Source organism: Carettochelys insculpta, chromosome 1 (genome assembly GCF_033958435.1).
Source record: "Carettochelys insculpta isolate YL-2023 chromosome 1, ASM3395843v1, whole genome shotgun sequence".
NCBI classification, from domain to species: Eukaryota; Metazoa; Chordata; order Testudines; family Carettochelyidae; genus Carettochelys; species Carettochelys insculpta.
The window spans coordinates 47583775-47608563 of NC_134137.1; the positions used below are offsets into that span (position 1 = coordinate 47583775).

A 24789-nucleotide genomic window follows, 5' to 3' on the forward strand; every position below is an offset into this window, starting at 1 on the left:
AAAGTACAACACTTAGGAAGCTAAAATCAAATGCATAAATATAAAAAGAAAAGACAGAAGGAGAAAGAGATTGCAGGTTAGAGTGGATCACAAATGGAAGAAGAGCCACTCAGGTAATGCAATTGTGGACAAGACTAATATCCTGGGTGTGCTATCAGGAGTATCATATGTATGCCAGAAGGTGGCCATTGCCCTCTTCTTGGCATTATTGAAGCCTCAGCTGCAACAGTGTGTCCAGGTCTGGGCCACACTTAAGTTAAGATGTGGAAAACTGAAGACAGTCATTAGGAGAACAGCAAAAATGAGACCAGGTTTAGACAACCAACCTACAAGGAAAGATGACATGTTTAGTTTGAGAAAGAAGAATGTGAGGGAGAGGACACCAAATAACTGTGTTCAAAAAGAGTGAAGGATTGGTGATCGATTGTTGTTCATGTCCACAGAATGTAGAACAAGGAATCAACTTAACCTGCCACAAGAGACATTTAAAATAGATATTAGAAAATTCTTTCTAACTATAATAGTTAAGTACTGAGCTACACTTCCAAGAGAGGTTTTGGAATCCCCATCCTTAGAAATTTTTAAGAACGAATTAGACAAACACCTGCTAGGTACAGACTAGGGACATACTGTGCCTCTCACAGCAGGGGCTTTGAACTAGATGACTTCCTGCAATCCCTTCCAGACCTACATTTCTATGAGTTTATAATCTTAAAAAATAGGTTGAAGAGGTGGTAATGAGGGGAAGGGTCTAAATTCTAGAGAAGGCACTAGAAACCACAACTGCATTAAAGAGGCAAGAAGAAAAGCAACTGAGCAATCTGCAAACCATCTTTGATGCCTGTAAACCAATGCAAGGAGTACAGGGAACAAGCAGGATAAACTGGAAGTCATGGTCTTTGAAGAAAGTTATGCTTTAATTGGCATTACAGAAACTTGGTGGCACAACTCCCATGAATGGAGTACCAGCACTGAGTTCTGGAAAAATACTAATGGAAAATATGAGAAAACATTGCGTCATATGTCCAGATTGCATACATTTGACTGAGATCCAAGAGGAAGTAAGTAAGTGGCAGAATTACTGAGTGTCATCTGGGTGAAAATAAGAAGGGAAAACAATACTAGTGGTGTTACAGTGGTGTCTATTAAAGATCACCACACCAAGAAGAGGAAGTAGATGAGGCATTCTTTAACCAGGTTAAAAAAAAACAAAAACAAAAACAAAGCAGTCATGTAGCACTTTAAAGACTAACAAAATAATTTATTAGGTGATGAGCTTTCGTGGGACAGACTCACTTCTGTCCCACGAAAGCTCACCACCTAATAAATTATTTTGTTAGTCTTTAAAGTGCTACATGACTGTTTTTTTGTTTTGATCAAATACATGTCTCTCTCTCTCTGTCACTATTTAACCAGGTAATAAGACTAACTACCGTGTGGGTCAGTATTAATGGGACTCCTAAATTCCTTGTTATCTGTTGGAAGACTAACACAGCAAAACATAATATGTCCTGCAAGTTCTTAGCATGTGTAGGGGACACTTTCTGAATCTGAAACTAGAGGGTTATCCATTTGAGATCTGGTGTTGACCAAAAGGGATGAATTAGATGCAAATGCAAAGCTGGTTGGGAACTTGGGAGGAAGTGATCACAATCTGATAGAAGATCCTAAGGAAAGGAGGATGTGAGAACAATAAACCAGGAAACTGGATTTCAGAATGGCAGATTTCAACCAACTCATCCCGATGAGCTCTAGCCTTCATAAGCAAGGTCCCACAAAAAGACCAGAAGAAAAGGAATTGAAAGGAGGAGGTAGTTCCTAAAACATCAGAAGCTCAAGATCAAGCCACTCTTTCTTCTGCACTGGAGAACAGTCATAGGAAGCCAATGTAGATGCAGAAGGAGCATTTTAGCCAAAAGGGCCAAGTATAGGAAATGGAAGGAAGGGCATGCCACCAAGGAAATAAACAGAGTAGCACCAGGATTTATGGAAAAATCAGGAAAGCCAGGACAAAGATTAAGTTACAGCAGGCAAGAATTACTAGAGACAACAAGAAAGGAGTTCTACAAATGTCAGATTAAAAAAAAGAAAGATCAGGGATGGGATAGGTCTGCTGGTAAATGAACTTTAGCTGATAATAGAAAATGACAGAAGACAAAGCTGCTCAATGCTTATTTTGCTTCAGCCTTCACACACAGAAATAACATGAAAGAGGATGAAGAGGTGATGACTAGCAGCCACCATTGCTCCTGAGTAAATACTGCACCCCTGTACTCAGGCTGAATTCAGTCAGTCAGTCATTGAGCACATGGACATTTCATTGCTTCCACACAGAAAAATGAGTAACAGGGAAACAAAAAGAAGTCACAAGAGTAGTCACGCATCCTTCTCTGGCAGCAGAGATACATTGATTCAGGCACCCAGAGCAGCTGGCTGAAAGTCAAATCCCTGTGGGGGATGAAGCATGGCTTCCTTGGCCGGTGGTTCCTACCCTGTGCTGAGTTCAGCTGCTAGTCCCCTCTTCTTCTGCAAGGCAATACAGGCGCTGTGGTTGGGGCCAACCCAATCCCAGAAACCTTGCCCAGGTGAAGAAAGATTTCCCCCTCCGCCTGTAGGATCCATTGCTACTCAACTGCAGGGAAACGGGTCATAGTGGGGGCAGATGCCTCCCTGTCTGCCAAGCCCCCAAGCATCTGGATCTCTCATGCTCCCTGCCTAGCTGAACCCCTCATGCCAAAACTCCCATGCCATGCCCTGCATTCTGAACTCCAACCCTACACCAAGACCAATCCCTCCTGAGCCCCACACAAACACCTATCCTGATGAATACCAGCCCCTGTACACCTGTACCAGCCTAAAGAACCCCATACATCTGGATCCCCACCCACTGAGTCCCAATCAGCTATACTTGTCCCCTCCAGCCCCAGCGAGCTCCACACCCAGACCTGCCTGCTGAGCACCAGATCCCTCTCCTTCACCTTGACCTCCTCATGAAGAAACTCTTGTGCATCCAGATCCACCGTCTCAGAATCCCCAATGACCCACCTGCAGTCAGACTGCTCTAAACAAAACCCTCACCACGTAACTGGACCCCCTGATACCACACTTACATCCTGCCAGGACGAGCCTGCCTGCTCACACCTGGTGCACCTAGCACATAAGGGTTGGGTGCAGTCTCACTGCTGATTTATGTTGCAGGGGCTGTGTGGAGGTGTTCTAGGATGATCTCTCTCTCACTCCCATGCAGCCAGTGAACATGCTGGAGCTTTCACATTTATTTATTAACAAATACAAATTTTGAGAATTGTGCAGAATTTTAAAATATTGTGCAAAGAATTGTTATACTTTTGGTGAAGAATTCCCTCAGGAGTAATACCTGGTTACCACCCACAAACAAAAATTAACTATTTGTTATTATAAACAGCTAAATGTAGTGCCTTGCATGTTATATTCAAATTCGGAACATTAACACATGGTTTAAATCATGATAGGAACTTTCTGAGTCACTAGAGAGGCTCGTCTGCATACTTGACTCAATCTAATTCTTGATCTTCCCCCCCACCCCTCCACTCTCTGATTTGCTCACCTTGATTATCTTTTTCTGATTTGTCCTCATTGCTTACTGTTTTTGGTTCTCTGTGCCTTAAATATTGAGTCTGTTCTGGTCTGGCTATGGTCTGAAGAAGTGGGTCTGTCCCACGAAAGCTCACCTAATAAACTATTTTGCTAGTCTTTAAAGTGCTACTTGACTGCTATGTGTTATTATGTGAGGCTGGATAGAGCTCTCAACAGTGGAGTTCCATGGGGTCCGTTTTAATGTAACATTTTATTAATGGCCTGGAAGTATGAATAGAGAACACACTGATCAAATATGCAGATGACACAAAGTGAGGGGAGGTAGCAAACACTTGGGAAGATAGAGCAAAATTCAAAGGGATCTTGAGAAACTGGAAAACCAGGTTATAAACAACAAGATGAAAATCATCAAAGACAAATATTGAGGGTTACCTTTAGGGAAGAACAAGGCACCAATATAGAATGGGGCATAGCTGGTTTGAATAGTGCTGATGAGAAGAGTCTGGAAGTTGTGGTGGATGATATTGCAAAAGAAAAAGAAAAAAAAGCAAATGAAATTTTGGGTTTTATTAACAGAGGCATAGGACCCAAGTTATAACAGCTGACAGCACTATTCTGCTCAGGGCTGGTTAGGCCTCAGCTGGAGTACTTTGTTCAATTTTGATTACCAACGTACAGAACAGATATAAAGAAATTGTAAAGGATACAGAGGTGAGTGACAAAGATGATCAAAGGGATGGAATGCGAGCCATGTAAGTAAATGTTGAGGAACTCGCTGCATTTAGTTTGAAAAGAGAGGAAATAAAGGGAGAGACAGGATAGCAGTCTTCAAGTACTTGAAAGGCTACCTAGAAGAGATGTAGGAAAGTTGTTCTCTCTTGCTACAGACAGCAGGACATGAAGAAATGTGTTCAGACTACAGACTAGCAGATTTGGACTAAATCTCAGGGAAAAAAAAACTTCCTAACTGTAAGAACTGTAGGATAATGGAAGAAACTCCTTAGAGAATTCTTGGAAGCTGCTTCACTAAGGGTTTTGAAAAAAAAGAGTTGGATAGCCATCTGTCTTGGATGGTTTAAACTAGTGATTTTCAGAGCTCCAGTGGTTCAGAGACCAAATTACTGATCTTTACCCAAAAGAGCCACAGCAATGTGAATTCATTGTTTCATCTAGTATTATTACATCGCTATTACTTTCACAAAAAAATGACTGGCCAAGTATTCTACAATTGGTTAATAACATAGTAAAAGCATCCTGATTGATGAATAACTTTAAATTGTTCAGTGCTTTAGTATCATGTACTGCAAAAAGCTGCAAGAGTCATATTAAAGAGCCAATTGTGGCTCCTCAGCTACAGTCTGACTATCACGGGTTTAGATAAACAAATCCCACAGCTTGGCAGAGGGTTAAACCCTTTGGCCAAGCGTAGCCACAGCCCAAACTTCAAAATGGCCATTTCGAAGATTACTAATGAAGCACGGAATTGAATATTCAGCGCTTCATTAGCATTAGGACGCTTCTGGCCGCGGCACTTCGAAAGCGCCGCTTTCGAAAGCACGCAGCTCGGCGTGGCTACATGGGGGTCCTTTTTGAAAGGACCCCACTCCTTTCGAAATCCCCTTATTCCTCTCAGCGGAGGAGAATAAGGGGATTTCGAAAGGAGCGGGGTCCTTTCGAAAAGGACCCCCATGTAGCTGCGCCGAGCTATGCGCTTTCAAAAGCGGCGCTTTTGAAGTGTCGCAGCCGGAAGCGTCCTAATGCTAATGAAGCGCTGAATATTCAATTCCGTGCTTCATTAGTAATCTTCGAAATGGCCATTTGCATGGCCATTTTGAAGTTTTGGCCAAATGTGGCCACAGCCATGGAGTTCCTTAGAATCATAGAACCACTGTATTATGAGATATAGTCTGGCCTGCAGAATCTCTATTAGATGTGTGGGTATGTGAGATGAATAGGATCCTGTTGAACCAAGGGCTCTTGGCTTAACAGCTTTCAATAATAGCTCAGCTGTATCTACTGCAAGTAATTTTCATAGTGCACCCAAACATCTACCTGAGCACTGATAAAGTTTGGCTACTAAGAGCAGACAATTAATATGGAACTCCAAATGTTCATTTTTACCAAGTTATTACTTAGTGAAACCACAATTTAAGAGCAATTCAGAATTTCATGCGGAAAAGCAGTTTCTAAAGCCAGGCTTTGAGAAGAATTGTGTTGTTCTGTTTTCTTTTAGAAAGAATTTCAGTAATGACCTACATACACTGCAACCCACACTAAATCAGTGGGCTTGCACTGGGTGAAGGAAAATAGAGAATTTAGTCTATTATTGTTTTTTCATAACTGCACAATTTCTTAAAATAGAAGCACTGCTGCTTCAAATTTGCCTCCTCTCAACATGGGCAAGTAATTTCCACTAGCATAAGAGAAGGTACATGCATCTATCAGGATGAGAATAAATCCAAAATGTATAATCAAGTTATGAATTTTATTCCATTACTCAGGAGCAGAAAAACTATTTATCCCACAGCAACTGGGATTCCCTGAGATGTCACCGCTGCATCAGCTGCTGAAGTCTCCATTATAATGTAACTTTTTGCAAAGCCATGAGCCGAAATCCAAGTAATAACTTTACAAGTCTCCGTTAGGGAAACATCGCTGAGGGAAACCACTCACTGGACTGCATGCAATCTAGTGCAGTGAATCCTGATATCCCATGGAGAAGGGATGCCAGCCAAGTTGTAACACAGCAGGATCCAGCCAGAGATACATTTGGATAGTTCTTCTGCCAAAATAGTTTTTCCCTTCATGAGTTCAGTAAAGGGTATAATTAGCTTGGAAGACCTCCACAAGGACTTTGTTCTGCCCAGATAGAACACTACCATTCTTTGCACTTCCAGAGTATGAGTGTTCCGTCTTTAATGGTCACATAAGTTTTGGTGAGAAGACAGGTAGTCAGTCTGTCTAGTTTAAATGGAATTCTGAGGTCATGCTGGTTGTAAATTTATGGGACAGTCACAGGAAAGCCTCCTCATGAAAGACTGGGTCAGCCATCAGGGTTCCCATTTTCCCTGCTCTCCAAGCTTATATAACTGATTAGGTAACCAACCTTCACAGACAGCTAGATTAGGGCAGAAAATCCGCAGCTCTTTGAGCAACAAAATGTGGCTCTGAGCTGCGCACCATGAATGCTTACTGCTGCTCTGCGCGCACGCCTCAGCGCTTCGAGGAAGAAGTGCATGGAGGTGGAAGTCGCAGCGGCTCCAGAGAGTCGCAGGCGTTGGGTTAGAGGAAAAAGCGGGGCAGGGCTGGTAAGCATGGCTCTAGAGGAGGGAAGGGGGATTGAGTCAGAGTGGGGGTTTGGAGGTGCTTGGCTTGGGGGACCAGAGGGGGTTGGGTTAGAGTGGGGGATCTGGGGGTGCCTGGTTCTGGGGGAGGGCACTGAGCCACATATGTATATAATATATCTATAGATAGCTATATAGATACATAAAAGTAAATATATAATATGTGGTTATTTTCACTCTATTCACAGCTATTTTGGTTCTCAGCCTCTACCTGGTTAGCCACCCCTGAGCTAGATGAACAAACATGACACCAGGGGTTCAAATGGTACCTTTGCCTATGCTGCCAGAAAAATTTATGGACCCATGGTGGGGAAGGTCCTTATCAGAACTTTCAGGAAACACACCATAATTGGATGTATGAACATGTAATAGTTGTCAAATGGGGGGTGTCATGGGAACTAAAAGCAATCAGAGGAAACTGAGTTAAAAGAAAGAGTGCGTCCACACACAAAAAAGCGGATCAAAAGAGTGATCTGCTCCTTCAAAAGAGAGCATCCACGCAACCCCCACTCTTTTGAAAGAACAGGCGACGGATCGAAAAATCAGGTCCCATGAGGACTGCTTTTTCGAAAAAAAGGCCCTGTGGAGAGTCTAGACAGGTTATCTTTCAAAAGAAGCTTTCAAAAGGGGCCATTCCCAAAATGGGAAAGGAAGAGTGATTTCGAAAGAGGTGCTGCATTCTTTCAATTTACTTTCAAAAGAACACTGTGTGTGGAGACAATTGGCAGGATCTTTCCAAAGAGCCAACTTCTTTTGACAAATCTTTCGAAAGAACTTGCTAGTGTAGACACAGCCTGAGAGAACAGGAGCCCCAGTCTTGTGGGGAAATGGGTATTTGGTTCCTGTAAAACACCAAGCAATGTAAGAACAGCTACACAGTTCCTGGGTTCAGAAACTGCTATTACAGAACTGGCAAAACGATGGGCATAATCAAATAATTGATTCACATTTTTTTGTCTTTCTTTGAGGGAGGGCAGGGGACTGGGGAAGGTTTAAAATGTGAATTAAATTCCAAGGATAAACTGTTGTGCAACTTCAGAATACAATTGTCACATGATTAAAACACAGCCTTTCTCATGCAGAAAAAAGAATAAATCTTGTATTCTCTGAATGCTAACAACATGCAGAATGGTTTATACAATTTGCTTCATTTGCCAAATTGTCTGTTAGATTGCTAGAGTGGAGCAAAACTGCTATTCTTCACTGTCCCAAAATTATAGAGACAAATTTATTCCACTAAGCTCTTTGTCATTCTAAAATAAAGTATTAATAGAGCACTGACTCCATGCTCTCATCATACAAGCAAAGAAATTATATTTAAATACATGAACAAAGAGGCACAACAGTTTAACAGAATAAATAAATAAAGAACTTTTTTGTAACTGAAACATTTCAATTCCAGTATTTGTACACCTGGGCTACGTCTACACCTGAAGCCTACTTCGAAATAGCTTATTTCGATGTAGCAACATCGAAATAGGCTATTTCGATGAGTAACGTCTACACGTCCTCCAGGGCTGGCAACGTCGATGTTCAACTTCGACGTTGCGCAGCACCACATCGAAATAGGCGCTGTGAGGGAACGTCTACACGCCAAAGTAGCACACATCGAAATAAGGGTGCCAGGCACAGCTGCAGACAGGGTCACAGGGCGGACTCAACAGCAAGCCGCTCCCTTAAAGGGCCCCTCCCAGACACAGTTGCACTAAACAACACAAGATACACAGAGCTGACAACTGGTTGCAGACCCTGTGCCTGCAGCATGGATCCCCAGCTGCCGCAGCAGCAGCCAGAAGCCCTGGGCTAAGGGCTGCTGCCCACGGTGACCATAGAGCCCCGCAGGGGCTGGAGAGAGAGCGTCTCTCAACCCCTCAGCTGATGGCCGCCATGGCGGACCCTGCTATTTTGAAGTTGCGGGACGCGCAATGACTACACGGTCCCTGTCGAAGTAGGGCGCTATTCCTATCCCCTCAGGGGGTTAGCGACTTCGACGTTTCGCCGCCTAACGTCGAAGTTAACTTTGAAATAGCGCCCGACGCGTGTAGCCGTGACGGGCGCTATTTCAAAGTTAGTGCTGCTACTTCGAAGTAGCGTGCACGTGTAGACACGGCTCTGGATATTTATGCCAAAAACCTCAGTAAGCGGCCTCTCTTTTGAGTTATATCGATAGGAAATGTGGGAATTTAAATTTCTGCTGTAGGGGGATGACAGCTTAGTCAGCTTGCTAAAGTCACAAGACCTAAGCATTTCCAACCTTTCCCTTTCTTTTCAAGTATGAATGAGAATGAAATGTTACACTTACAGTATTTGGTACATACGGCAATCCATAAAATTTCTCTTGGGTTTCCTCCAAAATTTCTGTGGTTGACCTCTTTAGAGGATGTTCCCCATGGTAGAGTTGGTCCAAGACAGCATAAAAGACCTAGACAGATAAAACACATTCAGCTTTGGCTCACAGTCTTGGCATTTGACATGTGGTTAACCAACAAAGACAGTGGCAATAGCATAAACCATGAGAACTTAAAGTATGTACATTTCCTGGCTCTTCTATTTTTGGTATGAAATACAAAGATAAGGGGCTGATCCTGCTGCTGCGCTGAGTGCACTTGACTCTTGCTGACAAGTTTAGTTCCCAGACACTTAAAATGACATGGTCAATCTTCATTGCTAAGTGTACACAACCTTCCTCTTTTGAAAGAGAATGCAAATGATGGAAATTGAAAATGCAAATGAAGCACTGATTTACAAATCTCATGCTTGTAAACACATTACTTCTGTTTGAATTACTTTATTCCAAAACACATGGCAATTTCATAAACCTTTCAATTAGATTTCCAAAATGATAAACTCTGGTAAGACATTCAAAATCTACTTTTTCCATAGCATAACTGTATGCTCTTGTGGTTAAGAACATCTGATTACAGTGTCAGGGCTTCTGGGAGCTATTCCTGGACTCCCTGATCAAGATTGGTCTGGTGGGTAAAGATAAAAATGTTGCTACTGACAATGCCATTAATATTTCTACATGCGTTTTATTTCAGGAAGCGACCTTGCAACCCAAAGCAGAGGTCCGAGCCACCTCCCCCCCCGTACATATTAAGTTATCGCAAATGTGGAAGAAGAAGAAGTCACAGCAACAAATGATGGAAAATTATTCTGATGTGGCAGCAAAAGAAAAAAGTTGAGCCAAGACAGAGGAAGAAAAGAATAATGGACAATCAAGCACAAATGAATGCTTCAGTCCTGTCCATAATGAACAGGCAGACTGAGTTAACTGAAGCAATGCTTGAAAAACCTAAATCAACGAACTCTGCACCCCCTGTCCAACACATGCCCCATTACATGCCACCCTATCCATACATATTCCCCTCCCCTGGCCACTCCAGCCACGCTCCCCATTTCAGACCTCCCTTAACCCAATCAGTCTCCTCCCCTGCTTGGGGCTCTGTACCCCGCCACTCCCCATACAATCTATGCCCTCCTTCCATACCTCCTCCCTCTGCACATTCCATGCTCTTCTCTCATCCCTCCTCTCATCAGGGACCCAGAATGACGGGGGTGGGCAGTACACTGAGATCCTGGCACTTTAACACCACAGCATCAACCTCCAGCAGAAGGCTAACATTCAACGAGTCATGATCTTACTACCCTTCTGTTTTCCCTATACCCACCACTCTGCCATTAGGGCCCTTGAACTAAAAACATTGTAGGTTGGAAAACTGAAGATCTGTTTATTAGTTAACATGCTTTGGGGTTGGGCATGGCAGTGGGGGTTCTCACACGGTTGAAGGGGGTTTCAAAAAGGGCAAGGAAACAGTGTGCCTATATTTGGGGAATGCTAGTTAATGCTATTCATACTCATTTACAAACTTGGTTTTCAAGGCATTCCTAATTTTCACTGCCTCTTTCTGTGCTTTCCTGTTTACTGTTGTATTTGGTTGCTGATCACTTCTGGCCAGGATCTCTGCCTCTGCCCCAGTGGCTGGCATGAAATTCTCCACATTTACCTCACAAATGTTATAAAGAATACAGCGGGCACCAATCACAAGGGTAGCGTTTTCTTCACTCAGGTCTAAGCAGGTCAGAAGGCACCACATCTGGCTTTTAAAAAAGGTCTAAGGCACATTCTACCACCATTTCTGCATCTGCTCAGCCTGTAGTTGATGATGTACTTACCGGAGTCCAGGGCACCTGTGTATGGCTTCATGAGCCAAGGGAACAAGGCATAAGCAGGCTCATCAAGAATCACTATGGGCATTTCTACATCTTCAATGTTAATTTTCTGGTCTGGAAGAAAGTTCCATTCTGGAGCCTTGTAAACGGACCAGAATTCCTAAAGATTCATGTGTCATACACCCTTCTCGACCACCCCATGTTGATGTCAGTGAAACAACCTTTGTGATCCACCAGTGTCGGAAACACCAAAGGAAGTGCCAGGATGGGGATCTGAGCTCCACCTATGGGCCTACTGCAGTTAGAGAACCCAATGACAGCAAATCCAGCCACTATGTCCTGCACACTCCCCAGAGTCACTGTTTTTTGTAGGAAAAGTTTATTAATCACCTTGGCTACCTGGATGACAGCAGCCCCCACCGTAGATTTGACCACTCCAAATTGACTTCCCACTGACCAGTAGCTGTCTGGTGCTGCAAACTTCCACAGAACAATTGCCATACACTTCTCAACAGTCAAAGCAGGTCTCATTTGGGTATCGCTGTGCCTCAGGGTGGGAGACAGCACTTCAGAAAGTTCCATGAAAGTGGCTTTAGACATGTGGTATTTGTGCAGCCACTGCTGATCGGCCCATGACTGCAAAATGATGCAATCCCACCAGTCTGAGCAGTTTTTGTGGCTCCAGAACCTGAGCTCCACATCGTGCAGTGACTCCAGTGCTGCCAACAACTCCACGGTGCTACTCTCCAGATCTTCATGCCCATCCATGCCCCAGCTGATAGCGCATACACATTATGTTGAGAATATACTGCATCGCAGTGTGGGAAGTCATCACACCACACCAAACTTTCAAGCATCTCAGGATCCAGGTTAGTCTTTGTAATAGTGGAAAGCAGTCAATGTAAAAGTACTGAAAAAATTCCCCTCTCTGTTTGTTTTCAGCAGGAAGGAGGAAGTGAGGGAAATGCATTCTGGGGTGATGACATCAGAAACACAGAACCACTTGCGGTGACCTTTTTCCCCACAAGACATTGGCATAAAATGCCCGAACTACAGGTGTCCACAATGCTCTGCTGCCACAGCCAGATTTATTCAACCTTGTGGGGGCACACTAAATCAACTTTGTGAGCAGTTTCAGACACTCAAATTCTACTTTGTAAAATTTAATATTAAAAGGTCAACTTTAATAAATTCGACTTTATTCCCAGGTGTAGACATAGCCTAAGATTGAGGAAACAATCTCCCTTAAAATTAAAATGGATTTGAGAGCTCAGACTTAGGCACCCTGGTGTGAAAATTCTAGACATAGTAAATACAATCAAAGATGGCCTTTTCAATGTACTTTCTTCAATTAATAAACTTGAGATTTTTTTAAAATTTAAGTTAAATATCAAGTCCCATTTTAATTCAGGGCTTGCTGTTAAAATTCTCTTTTGTGAAAGGCAATGATTTTCAAACCTGTGTACCTAAAGATAAGCAGCTAAATCCATATTAAAATACCAAACTTTATGCAGACAACCAATAATGTTGATCAAAACATATTCAAATGAAATTGAAAACAATTCAACTTGAATATTTTTGCACTGGTTTAGAGAGCAAAGATACATCAATAAATTGCATTCAATTACAAAAATAATTGTAAGATACCTACATGTTAGACTCAAATTAAATTGATAGAGTTCCTATCAATTTTGGAAGCCACTTCATATTTGGGTTTTGGAGAAACTTGAAACTAAAGAACATACCTGAAGTTGCATATCAGCTGCAGCACAAATCTTTTTAGATTCACAGAGTCGTGACACCATACTTTTAGGCAGTGACTTAAATAAAGAAAAAAAGAAACGATAAATTTAGAATTGAGTGAACAGTTTGAGAAGATTTAATGTACTGTACTCCTGACTAAGGAACACAAATATAGAACACAGAAGGAAACAATGGATTTTTATCATAATTGTTAAAACTATTATGACCTTTAGAAAACACCTTGGAATGAAAAACTAAGAAGGATGAACACATTGTATTAAATTTCAACAAATACTAATTTGTCAACAGTTTGAAAATGCAAATACCTAGTATCAGAATAATAGCACTGGCATTGCTTTTTATTTATCAACCTGGGACAACCATTTATTGTTTCATAGGTCCATATTTACAAACAATACTATGTTATTAACATGTACTTATTTAAAAGATAACGACTATTATTTCAAACTATCAAACACAGCTATTGCATACAGTGCTCCAGGGTCTATCCAGTCTCATCTTCAGTAGCAGCTATTAGAAATAAAAAATCCTTTTGATATTTGAACATGTTTAACACAAATCCATATGGGCCTGATCCAATCTCAAATTAATTTAATACAAGTCTAGATCTTAGCTTCACTGAATACTGATTCAGATCCTATTTATTTCCCAACACAAAGGTGCTTTTCAAGGCTGAACACTATTCTTGATATTTTTAATAAAACCAAATCCATGTTTCACATTTACATGACTAAAATTATTTTAAATATTCCACCACATCCCTTGCAAGACAGATTTTTGCCAGTATTCAGTCCAATTTTCCTTTCAATGTCCCATCTAGATCTCTATAAATACATGCAGAGATTGTTCTATGCCATACCTTTCAAAATAATGGCCTTAAATTTCTTGTCAGTTCATCTTTAGGCAGTTCAAGAGATCAGTTCTCTCAATAAGTATAATCATTTTTGTCCATATTTTTAAATATGTTAACCATGTTTAAAATAACTCCGTTCTTGCTACCACGTTAAATGAGATTATGCAATGGTTATGCATTGTAACACAGATAATTGCTATTACACAGAACTTGAGAAAGCAAACCTGAAGTTTTGCTGTGTGTTGAAGTGTTTAAGAACTGATCCATCGAAATTCACAGATTCTGATCCCACAGCCGTAAGATTATATTAGAAATTACATGATTTCAAAGCAAACTACGTTGATGTTCAGAGAATAAAAATAGATAACAATTGAATACAAAGTTACAAGTGAGAAAAATGTTATCCATTAACTATATGGAATCTGGAAGTGAAAACCAGAAAAGAACTCAAAACTTGACCAATGGACATTAATTCTGTCCTGACGTAGTCTTCCTATTTCATTGCTAATTTTTTCCAGGATATGGAAAACTTCTTCTTTAGAAGTCTGTAATGATTTTGGAAAAGGAACTTAGCTATACTCCAACCTCCAGATCAAGAAAATGATATTGAGTTTAGAGAGAAATAAAAAGGCAGCAATGATTAACTAATAGATTACTTCAACTAATTATATACAGATTGGTCTAATTGCAAAATGGGACAAAGGTTAGAGAAAATTTCTGAACAGATTGAATGATTGCTTGTCAACCTGGTTTTATATAATGCACAGGAATTAATTCAAGAATTAAAAGTAGCTGAACCTCTATGTAGAGGAGGAGAGGAAGTTACCTAAAACTGGCACTGTGACACTAAATATCTGACAGCAAGTTTTCAATAACAGAGAGGAGCTAGACAAACAGGCTTGAACTTTTTTTTATTTAAAAAAAAAAAAAAAAAAAAAAAAGCAAAGTCCTCAATTGTAGCATGGATACCACTCAAAGTAACAGTGTCAAAAGGTGTGTGCGCTGAATAAAAATAGAAGAAGGAAGGCAAAAAGCAGACCATGATCAATAACTGACCATGTCTGAAAGGCTTTTCAGACCAGAGATCTTTCAAAATATGGAAATCTGATCCCACTGTAGCCAATAAACAGGAAATAGCATCAGGAGATCTGAAAGAGGGAAATTACGTGGGCTCAGATTTTTTAGGAGCAAACAGTTAAAGGTTAATATATTGGAAGGAAGAAGCTTATTAAAGAATCAGTGAATCTTCTGGTGTTAAAGGGAAAAGGTAAAGATAACAAGGACATTGCTAAGATTCAAGGCCAGACCAGAACTTTGTGATTATCCAATCTGACCTCCTGCCATAGAATTTCACCCCAAAAATTCCTAGAGCACTTCTTTTAGGAAAACATTGTTGCATAAGCCTTCATGGCTGAGAATATTAGGGAAATATCAGAAATGCATAGGCCCAGAGTAGGACATAAAGATGAGGTATTTTCCAAGACTGGAAAAGTATTGGAACTAATTCCTAATTTTAAAAATCATATTTTATGAGGCCCAGATGGCACAAGCAAGAGTTCTGAAGGAGCTCAAGTCTCAACTGGCTGAGCTGCTCACAAAGAGCTGTAATTTTTATTTTAAAAAATATCTACTATACCAGCAGACTGCAAGGTAGCAAATAAATATTACTAAAAACAGCTCCAAGATTATTTGGGAACGACAGATCAGTAAGCATTATATTAGTGCATGATAAACTGGCTGAATTGATTTTAAAACAGACCTTTAAAAGTGGAAGATTATAGTATGAAACAGTTTCTTCAAAGAAAAATCATGTCTCATCAATCTATTAAACATCTTTGAATGTGCCAAACTAGTGGATGAAGGAAAACCAGTTGACAATTTATTCAGATTTTTTGAAGTCTTTAACAAAGTCCCTATCAAGAGGCTATTAAAAAAACGAAACAGTCATGGTGTGAGAGAGAAAGTACTGTGCTGGAACAAAAACCGGCTGAGACAGGGAAAAGAAGAGTATGAATTTTCACCATAGCCAAAGGTTAACAGCAGCTACTTCACAGTTCTGTACTAGGTAATACTGTTTACTGGAAAGATACTTAAATAATGAAGTACAGTAGACCCTCAAGCAATGCGAGGGTTGCACTCCTGCACACCCTTGCATAACTCGAATTTCGCGCAAGTTGGGGTCGGGGGGCAGATAGCCATGGAAAAGCCACTGTGGCCGGACCCTCTGCTGCAGCTTGGACCATTGCCAGACTCGCCACACACCCTTCCCACTGGGGTGGGGCACATACATGGGCAAACAGAACTTGCACATGCTCCCCATCTCTAGTGGGAGGAGCGCTTGGCAGCTCCAGGGGGCGGGGGTGACAGCTCCTCAAGGCTGTGGCAGCAGTGTGGCTCCAAGCCACAGTCGCTCCTGCTGCCACAACGTTGTCATCTCCAGCCATGGCAGTGGGACTCCAAGCCACAGCAGTGGTGGGGCTCCTGCTGCTGCAGTGAGGCTGTGGCATCATCAGCGTCTCCAGCCTCAGCTCCTCTAGCAGGACTCTAGCTCCAGCGGTGGCGGCTCTGGTGAGTCACCAGCATGGGAGACAGGCTGTGGGAGCCTGGAGGGGGAGGGTAGGCGGTTGATACGATCTCTGTAGAACAGAAAATCTTGTTTCTTTTTAATGGACACCCCTCCCACCATTCATCAGTTAAATTGAGGGTTTACTGTCAATTACATCTTTCTCATGAGGTCAGGGGGAGGAGGGATAAAGAAATTTCATGGAGATCAGTGAAGTTCTACAGTATGAGGTTTGTGACTAGTGAAGATATAGTGATTCAGACACATAAAACACAAGATTAAACATTCATGCCTCACACAAAAATGTCTCACATAAATATGAATTAAAAAGTATTACTAATAGTTAATGATAACAACAGATTACATTATTTTCTTCCACACTGTGTCAGTTGGACCTTTATATACTTCGCCCTACTGTCTGAGTTATACGCAACAAGTGGATAAAAGTGAAGATGACATCACAGCTCTTATGAAAATGATTGCTGCGGATAGATACAGCATGGAAGAAAGACAAATCCCGAGCCTTCATAAACCACAGGGAGATATGGGTATGACACATGGGTTGCACTGACAGAATAATTTGCACGCAAGATGAAAACAATGGCTAAAATTGCTGTCAGAGTTAGATTTAACTAGTGGAAATAATGAGGACATGGGATTCTAAAAATACAGACTTTGGGCAGCAAAAATGTCATGACAGAATGAAGTGGCCTATCCAGTATAGTTTAGTTTGAGAGCCACTGGAAAGACAGAGACATGTGGATACCAGACAGATGGAATTTTGGACTGGGGAAGCAAATCAAAGCTAAAAATCATCATGACACAGCTGATCCATTTGACTTGGGTACCAGTCCATTATTGACCAACACACGACTTCTTTGCAAACATCAGCAGGAAGATGCATTTCCCCCTACTTTTCTCTTTTGTTCTCTCTTTCATTATGTCTGCTTCTCATATACAGTAATAGCCCCCCAACACAAAGCAACTGAGTTAAAAGTCCAGCTACTGAATCTTGCCCCAAACAGAGGAATCTCTAATAGGCTGTGTCTACACTAGCCCCAAACTTCGAAATGGCCACACAAATGGCCATTTCGAAGTTTACTAATGAAGCGCTGAAATGCATATTCAGCGCTTCATTAGCATGCGGGTGGCCGTGGCACTTCGAAATTGATGCGCCTCGCCGCTGCGTGGCTCGTCCCGACGGGGCTCCTTTTCGAAATGACCCCGCCTACTTCGAAGTCCCCTTATTATGGGAATTATGCATTTCAGCGCTTCATTAGTAAACTTCGAAATGGCCATTTGCGTGGCCATTTCGAAGTTTGGGGCTAGTGTAGACATAGCCATAGAATCAGGAACTTCAGTATCCACTCTCCAAAAAAAAAGAACTTTGCTGAGCTTTGGCTAAGATGGTTTTAATGAATAATCATGCAATTTTTCACTTTAAATTTCTACTCTGTGTTTTATATTCAACAAACTAAGACCTTGGCATGAATTTTAACAGTATCTGGTACCTGTGCTCCCAAACCATGTTAACTGTTTAATGTTGTACAATAGCAGAATCATATTTCTGACTGTCACAGCCCATTTACTGAAGTAGATTAATAAACCACCTTTGTAATTCCAACTGCTTATAATACTGGGAAAAAATGACAGCTCACAAATGGTTGAGACAATGACTTTTTCAAGCCAGCATCCAATAGAGCATAAAAGTTGAAAAATGGTTTAGTTTAGACACTTAATTGGTTTGGTTTTAGACCACCGCCATCCCATTGCTGGCTTGCGTGTAGACACAGTTAGCCCACTAGTACTTCCAAGTGCCTGGGCAACTTTAAAGTCCCTTTGCTCCTCAGAAGTAAAGGGACTTCACAGTTGCCCAGGCATTCTGAAGTACTGGCGGGTTAGCCGTGGCTACACGCGAGCTGGCATTTTGAAGTTTAACACTTCAGAGTTGCAGCGGGGGAGAATTAGCTTAATGAAGTGCTGCATATGCACTGCAGCACTTCATTAATGATCTCCCGACGCCCTACTTACCATGCTCCTTTCAAAGTAGGGAGCTAGTATAGACACAACCTATACATTGCATTTCTTATTTGCTTGAGAAGTGAACAGATCCCAGGTGGGGACACCTTTTTGAGTGGAGATGTTCCTCACTACTGAATCATGCAGTGCCCACTACTCCTGGTCAGTGTTGGAACACCTGCTGAGGTATTCACCAAGACATTCTAACTTGGTTAAGCTGCCAACAGGGTGATTTGATTCCTGATATGCCAGTTCCATGGGGTGAATGATTTTACACACAGAGGCTGGACCTTGCCACACCACGCCAGCTGGGGTTCAAGCAGCAAGGTGGCACAGAGTTCGTCAATTTTTCTCCCCATGGTGGATCTTTGTAGAGCCACAATGAGGTTAAATACTGACCCTGCAGGACCCCATTTGCACCAGGAAGCAGTAAATGCTGCTTCCCAGCCTGAACAAGGTGGTTGGGAGCCCATCCCCACTCCCTGCTGTGGCAAGGTGGAAGGAGGTGGAGGGTGGTAGCCTGATGGCGCTGGGATGTGGTTTAAATGCTGCATCCCAACTTCAATGGGCTGGCAGGTAGAAGAGCCTGCTTTCTGTGGTTACTTGTTTACTCAACATCCCTAGCTTGGTGTTGAGTAGATTTTGAAAATGTGCCTGTGCGCGAAGTATAAAATGTTTATTCTGTGGTGGATTTGAAACATTAATGCATTTGATCCTTGTTTAGCTAGTATGCAGTACTATGTTGCAAGCCTCTCTAGTAAGATTGTAACCATAGCAAATGTGACCTTTATAAGCAATCAATTCAGCTGAAAAAAGTCAGTGTGCCATGGAATGGTTCATCTCATTTAAGTGTGCCATGTTACTGAAAAGGTTGGGAACAACTGGTGTAAGAAACAAATTTGGTGCTAATGCCTATGCCAAGTTTCACACTTTAGCTATTTATACCACAGGTGCTTTTTCCCCCCAAGAGCGTGGTTAGAATAATTTTCATAACGGATAAAGTGGATTTTATTTTCATCCTCACAAAAATCAAACAGCTGAAGGGAACATTGCTCAAACTTTTCGCAAAAATGTCACCTTCAGGCAGAGACCAAGGATGGAAAATTGAAGTCCTAAATGTTTGGTCAATTTTTTGTGAAGTAAGAAGTACGTGAAACCAGGGGTTTATTACAGAATCTCTTTACAAGCTTAAATAAAGCAGCTGTTAGTGATGGCTACTATTGTACTAAATGGATATTTTCCCTAATTCCTATGATTTATTCTGATGGAAATCTAAGAGATAAATCTTCGATACCAGCTTTCTAAATCACTGAAGACTGACTAAAGAAAGGAACGACAGATTTATCAAGATTCTAAACAGTGGTTTATAAATACAATCTAAATTTTGGACAATAACAGTAAAAAACAGTCGTCCAAAACCATGCATGTCTTACAGCAGCTCCGGGCTCCATCCCTAATCTTACAGCTTAATTCAGTCTCGTCTCCTCACAAGATTGAATTTCTTCATTAATGTACACTCATTTCAATTTTTCCCTGGTTTACAATAATTCTGTGTCATACAAGGGCAAGGATCCACAACAAAAAAACAGAAAAAAGTTCAAAGAAAATGCTAGATGTGACATAATGCCTGGTTCTTAGCTCATACACTGCAATGAAATATGGCCTAGATTTAAACCATTCTGAAGACAAAGCAGTAAATGATGTTACACAAAACTCTTTCAGATGTTCTTCCCTGAACATCAAATGTGCTAATGCTGTGAATTCACATACAATCAAATAATTTGACATTACTTATACAACACTATATGTAATCTTTCTAGAGAATGCTAGAAAGTATCATTTTTCAATTTTTATATTTATTTCAATAATAGGTTAATATGGGTTAAAATCTACCAAATGATGAACACACCGGAGCTCAGCATGCTTAACTCCTACAAACCTCAACAGAATTAGTGAGTATCCTATATGGAAGCAGATGGTCACCACTTTATTAAGGTATATAATACTGTTCAGTGCAGTGGAAACCTCCACCAAGCAACATCAGACATGACAGAGAGAGCTAACCTCACCAATTATTTCAATTGTAATAGCTACTACACAAGCTATTTTATCTAACCTTAACAAGTTACTGTAGAAGCACACAACAAAATATTCCCAACTATTCTCATATTGCTGAAATATAATACTGAATGTTTATGACTTTATAGATGTCTGTTGAGAATTTCTCATGCTATGTAATACTCTCCTGCCTTGTGGAATTAACTGCAGATCAGCACAGGGGATGCAACACACTGCAATACTTAAGCTACACTGGAGCTTGGCTGAAAAACATCTGAAAGAGATTTGTGATCTATTGTTTATGGCTTAGTATCTCTGAAATGGCATAAATTGAGTTTTGTTACCATGCACGAACAGCTAGCTAGCAACGCTCACTCTGTCCTACTCAGTGTTTTCTTCTAATTTCCTCTGCTTATGGAGAAGGATCCTTGCCATAGCCTGACACAGAATCACTTTGGCCATGTCTACATGGGCAGCTTCTGTCAAAAGAAGTCACCGTTGACAGAACTCTCAACAGAACCCATCAACAGACTGCCACTACATACAACTTGAGAACTGCCCGACTGCACTGCCCTCTGGTGACAGAACAGCAGAATGGCAGCTCTGCAAACAGGGCTGCCCAGCAACTGGAAGCCCTCTCTATCGACAGAACTGTCTACACTGTCACACTGTTGACAGAGATGTTGTACTTCAATGGGGAGAGGCATAACTCTGCTGATTAAAGGCTCACTTCTGTCGACAAACTCTTGACAGCACAACTTAGCTATGCAGACCTCTGCGAGTTTTTGACAGAAGCTCTGTTCTGTCAACAGAGAGTGCCCATGTAGACATGGCCTTTATGCTAAAACAAACAAAAACACCAGGTGAACTTTCACAAAGGAATCCAAAACTGATGAGGGATGGGATTCTGTAGGCATGCTGCAATGTGAAAATGCTATGTGGGTTAACAGAGTGAAAACATGTATATACCAATACAAATGTGCCAAAACTTCTGTACTTATCCTTATTCATAAATCTCTAACTAAGGAAGAGTAAGATAGGAGTAAATTCAATAAACTTATTTTGATCTGAATGAGTAAACCTAACTTCACACTTAATTAGCAAGCTTGAGAATGAAATCTTTGGTGTTGGAAATATGACTAAAGACTTGTGATAAGGAATTAACATGTTACACACGGAGCCTTTTGAACTAGTGTTTTACTTCAAAATGTCTAAGGACATACAAAGCCTACTTCTTCCATTGACTTCAATGGGTTTTGGATCAGGTTGTTAAAAAGGTACTTGTCTTGCATGATCTGGCAAATTTCCAAATGCCTCATGTTGAAAGATCGTCAGCCACTCAAGTCTGTGGAACTGAAGAGCATGCTTTCGCTGATACTCAGAATATGTACTAATTTAAGAGATGTAATGTTGCCATACCAATTAGTGTAATTACAATAGCTTTCAAGTCTAAATGCATTCAAGTAGCAGGCTTACTAAACAAATGCAAGTACACTGAAAGGACTTCGCTATATTTTGGCTAAGTAAATATAACAATCACTCCTTATAAATTCCTAAAATGATTCCATCCTACTACAGTAAAATCCCTTTTATCCTGCACATCACCAACCTGCAAGCTCAGTAACTGACACTTCTGATCTGCAGAGAAATATTAGTTTATAGTGGGGTTGGTGTGGGGCTTGTAGGCGACTGGGGCATAATAGGAGCTGTGGGACACACGGTGAGAGGGAGCTTGGGTCAGGAAGGGGTCTTGCAGAGAGGGTCAAAGCATGGGAGGATCTTGGGGTGCCCGAAGGGGGAGCGATCACTTTCAGCGGCCACCACAAGTGGTTCACCATCCTGGCTGTTGTTAGGGAGGCATGGCCAGGAAGCTGTGCAGGCCCACTCCTTCCATCCTCCATCTGGAGCACTGACTCAATGGCTACTAGTCCTCTGGCCAGGAACCATAGCGAGCTGGAGCTTGGGGGAGGGAGAGGAGGCAGTTCCTGCAGGCGGAAGCAGCATAGGAGCCTGGTGGCATCTCTGCTGGGAGCAGCAGGGATGGGAAGCTACTTGCAGGGGCTACCAGAGGTGAGCCCTCCTCAACTGGCACATGGAGCCCCTCCCTCCACCCACACTCCAAACCCTTCCCTCTTAGGTAGCCGTCACTTTTCATTTATTGGCACCCCTTACATGCCTAACACGTGGATAAAAGGGTTTTTAGAAATCTTCACAATGAAGTTGAATGCACTTTTTTTCTGCTACAGTGCTTTGTTTGTTTAAGAACTCCTCATAAACCATACGAGCCAGGACCACAACATTTGCTATGCAGCTTCCTTTTACCCTAACTTAAACCAAGGTCAGGGGTTGGATGTGCCCAGAAGGTGGGAAACACCTGAAATCTCAGGATTTCACAGAACATGGAAAGGAGGGACAGAAGGATAAGAGAGGCAAAAGGGAGGAGCACATACAGGAGGGATGCGATATTGACAGTGGCCACTGGGGGCAGCTGCAGCACCAAGAGAGGCCAGCAGGGCTGCGGCTCCCCCACCTTGCCTGCCACAAAGATGGGATACGTAGCTTTTCTGCCCCAGTCCCAAAGCCTTTCTCCCACCCACCTCATGGAGAGCCTACAGGCTGCAGAGGGGACCGCTGGAGGGTGGGGCATCCCCCAGACAGCGAGTAGGCCACGGAAGGAGGTTCTGAAGGCTGGGGGCAGCCCCCCCAAAACCTTGGCACTATCCAGACAGCCTGCAGGCTGTGGTGAGGCGGGCTGCTGGAGGGGGCAGCCCCCCAGACAATCTGGAGACTGTGGGGGCCCAGCTGGAGAGCAGCATCAAACCGAAGCCTCCCCCACCTCCAATAGCCTGCAGGTCACTGGGGGCCAGCCGGAGAGGGAACAACACCCAGAGCCTGGCTCCCCTACAGACAGTCTGCAGACTGTGAGATTCGACTAGAAGGGGTGCAGCCTCCTGGAGCCTGGCTGCCTGCACAAGATGGCTTGCAGGGGGCAGCTGGAGAGGGGTAGGCCATGGAGCCTGGCCCCTCCCCAGACAACATGCAGGCTGTGGAGGGCAGGGCCATGCCCACAGCCTGGCTCTCCATCCAGACAGGCTGGAGGCCATTGGGGAGGGAGGTTGGAGGTGGGCGGCCCCTGGAGCCTGCCCACCCCCACACAAACAGCCTGCAGGGGAGGGGGAGCCCACTGTAGGCTAGGGGCAGCCTCCAGAGCTTCACCCCCACTTCAACAGCCTACAAGGCATGTGGGGAGGGTTTCCAGGAGGAAGGGGTAGTACTCCACAGCCTGGTTCCCTCCCCCTGGCTCCAGAGCACTTACAGGCTGCAGGGGGCACTGGAGGTGTAGCGGCAGCCCCTGGAGCTTGGTCAGTCCTGGAGTACCCCTCCAAACAGGCTGCAGGATGAAGGGAGCTGCCGGAGGCTGGGACTAGCCCTGAAAGCACTGCCCTGCCCAAGACCAGTGCAGGGCCCACGGAGACGAGGTGCAAGCTGGAGAGGTTAGTCTGCACAGCACTGCCATGTTCCCAACAGGCTTCAGAACAGGGCGGTCACTAGACCAAACCTACATTAAACAAAGACCCCAGAGAACCTGCAGGCCATGGGGGCAGCAGCAGGCTGAGGGCTGCCCCCAGAGTCCTGTTGCCCCGCTACAGGCTGCAGGCTAGAGGGGAACAGCTGGAGGCCAAGGCCAGCTGACAGAGTCCCATCCCCAACCCAGCAAGCACACAGCCCTTGACTCCTCCCTCCCTGGAGGAGTTGTTGGCTGGTAAGTGCAGCCCCAGCCCCCTCAGGAGGAGCCACTGGCTGTGGAGTGCTGCCTAGCCCCCTGGGAAGAGCTGCTGCCACAGCAGCATCAACCTCACCACCACAGGTTGTCCTGGTAACCCTGCCCCCACCTCCCAGGCTCCTCTCCTGAGACCCCTGCCCTAACTACCACACCTCTCACCCGCCTTGACTTCTGCAACCCCACCCCTGCCTTGAGCGTCACTAACCCTCTGCCCTAAGCGACCAAGCCACTGCCCCTTCTCATCCCTGATGCCTCACTCTAGTATTCATTTTTTTTCTTTTTTGAAAAATACTGTCATTGAAAACATGTATATTTTTCATTTATTTTCAAAGAATTACTTCAGTTGAAGAGCCAGGCAACACCAGACACATCTGTTAATATTTTAAATAGTCTGTAGGTTTATTTTTCCTACCTGGCCAGTCTGATAATGTTTTGCAAACTGATTAACTACTCGATAGTCACTTGCAAAATATTCCATCAGGATAGAGGGAACTTCAGCAAAATCAGTAGCACATCTGGTCCCTAGGGGAGGAAAAGATTAAGAATATGGGTACACTGCTATTTACATTAGCACACAATTCTGTCTTTCTGAGAACTCATTAGCATTTCGCTTAGAATTTTAGTGAACTGTAATAATCTTTCATTTTTCAAGGCA

At 42.9% G+C, this 24789-nt stretch overlaps 1 protein-coding gene across 3 annotated transcripts in view; it reads right to left on the reverse strand.

Moving 5' to 3' along the window:
- MIPEP (mitochondrial intermediate peptidase) overlaps positions 1 to 24789 on the reverse strand; it is a 118418-nt gene that overhangs the window by 32649 nt on the left and 60980 nt on the right. For all 3 annotated transcript variants that reach the window (XR_012644127.1, XM_074985580.1, XM_074985589.1), the window contains exons 14-16: positions 24547 to 24656; positions 12839 to 12913; positions 9223 to 9342 (exon numbers count right to left, since the gene is read on the reverse strand). Coding sequence is in view for 2 of the 3 variants with exons in the window: in XM_074985580.1 (XP_074841681.1) it covers positions 9223 to 9342; positions 12839 to 12913; positions 24547 to 24656 (305 nt within the window). In the remaining variant the exon portion in view is untranslated. The remainder of the gene's footprint in view (positions 1 to 9222; positions 9343 to 12838; positions 12914 to 24546; positions 24657 to 24789) is intronic.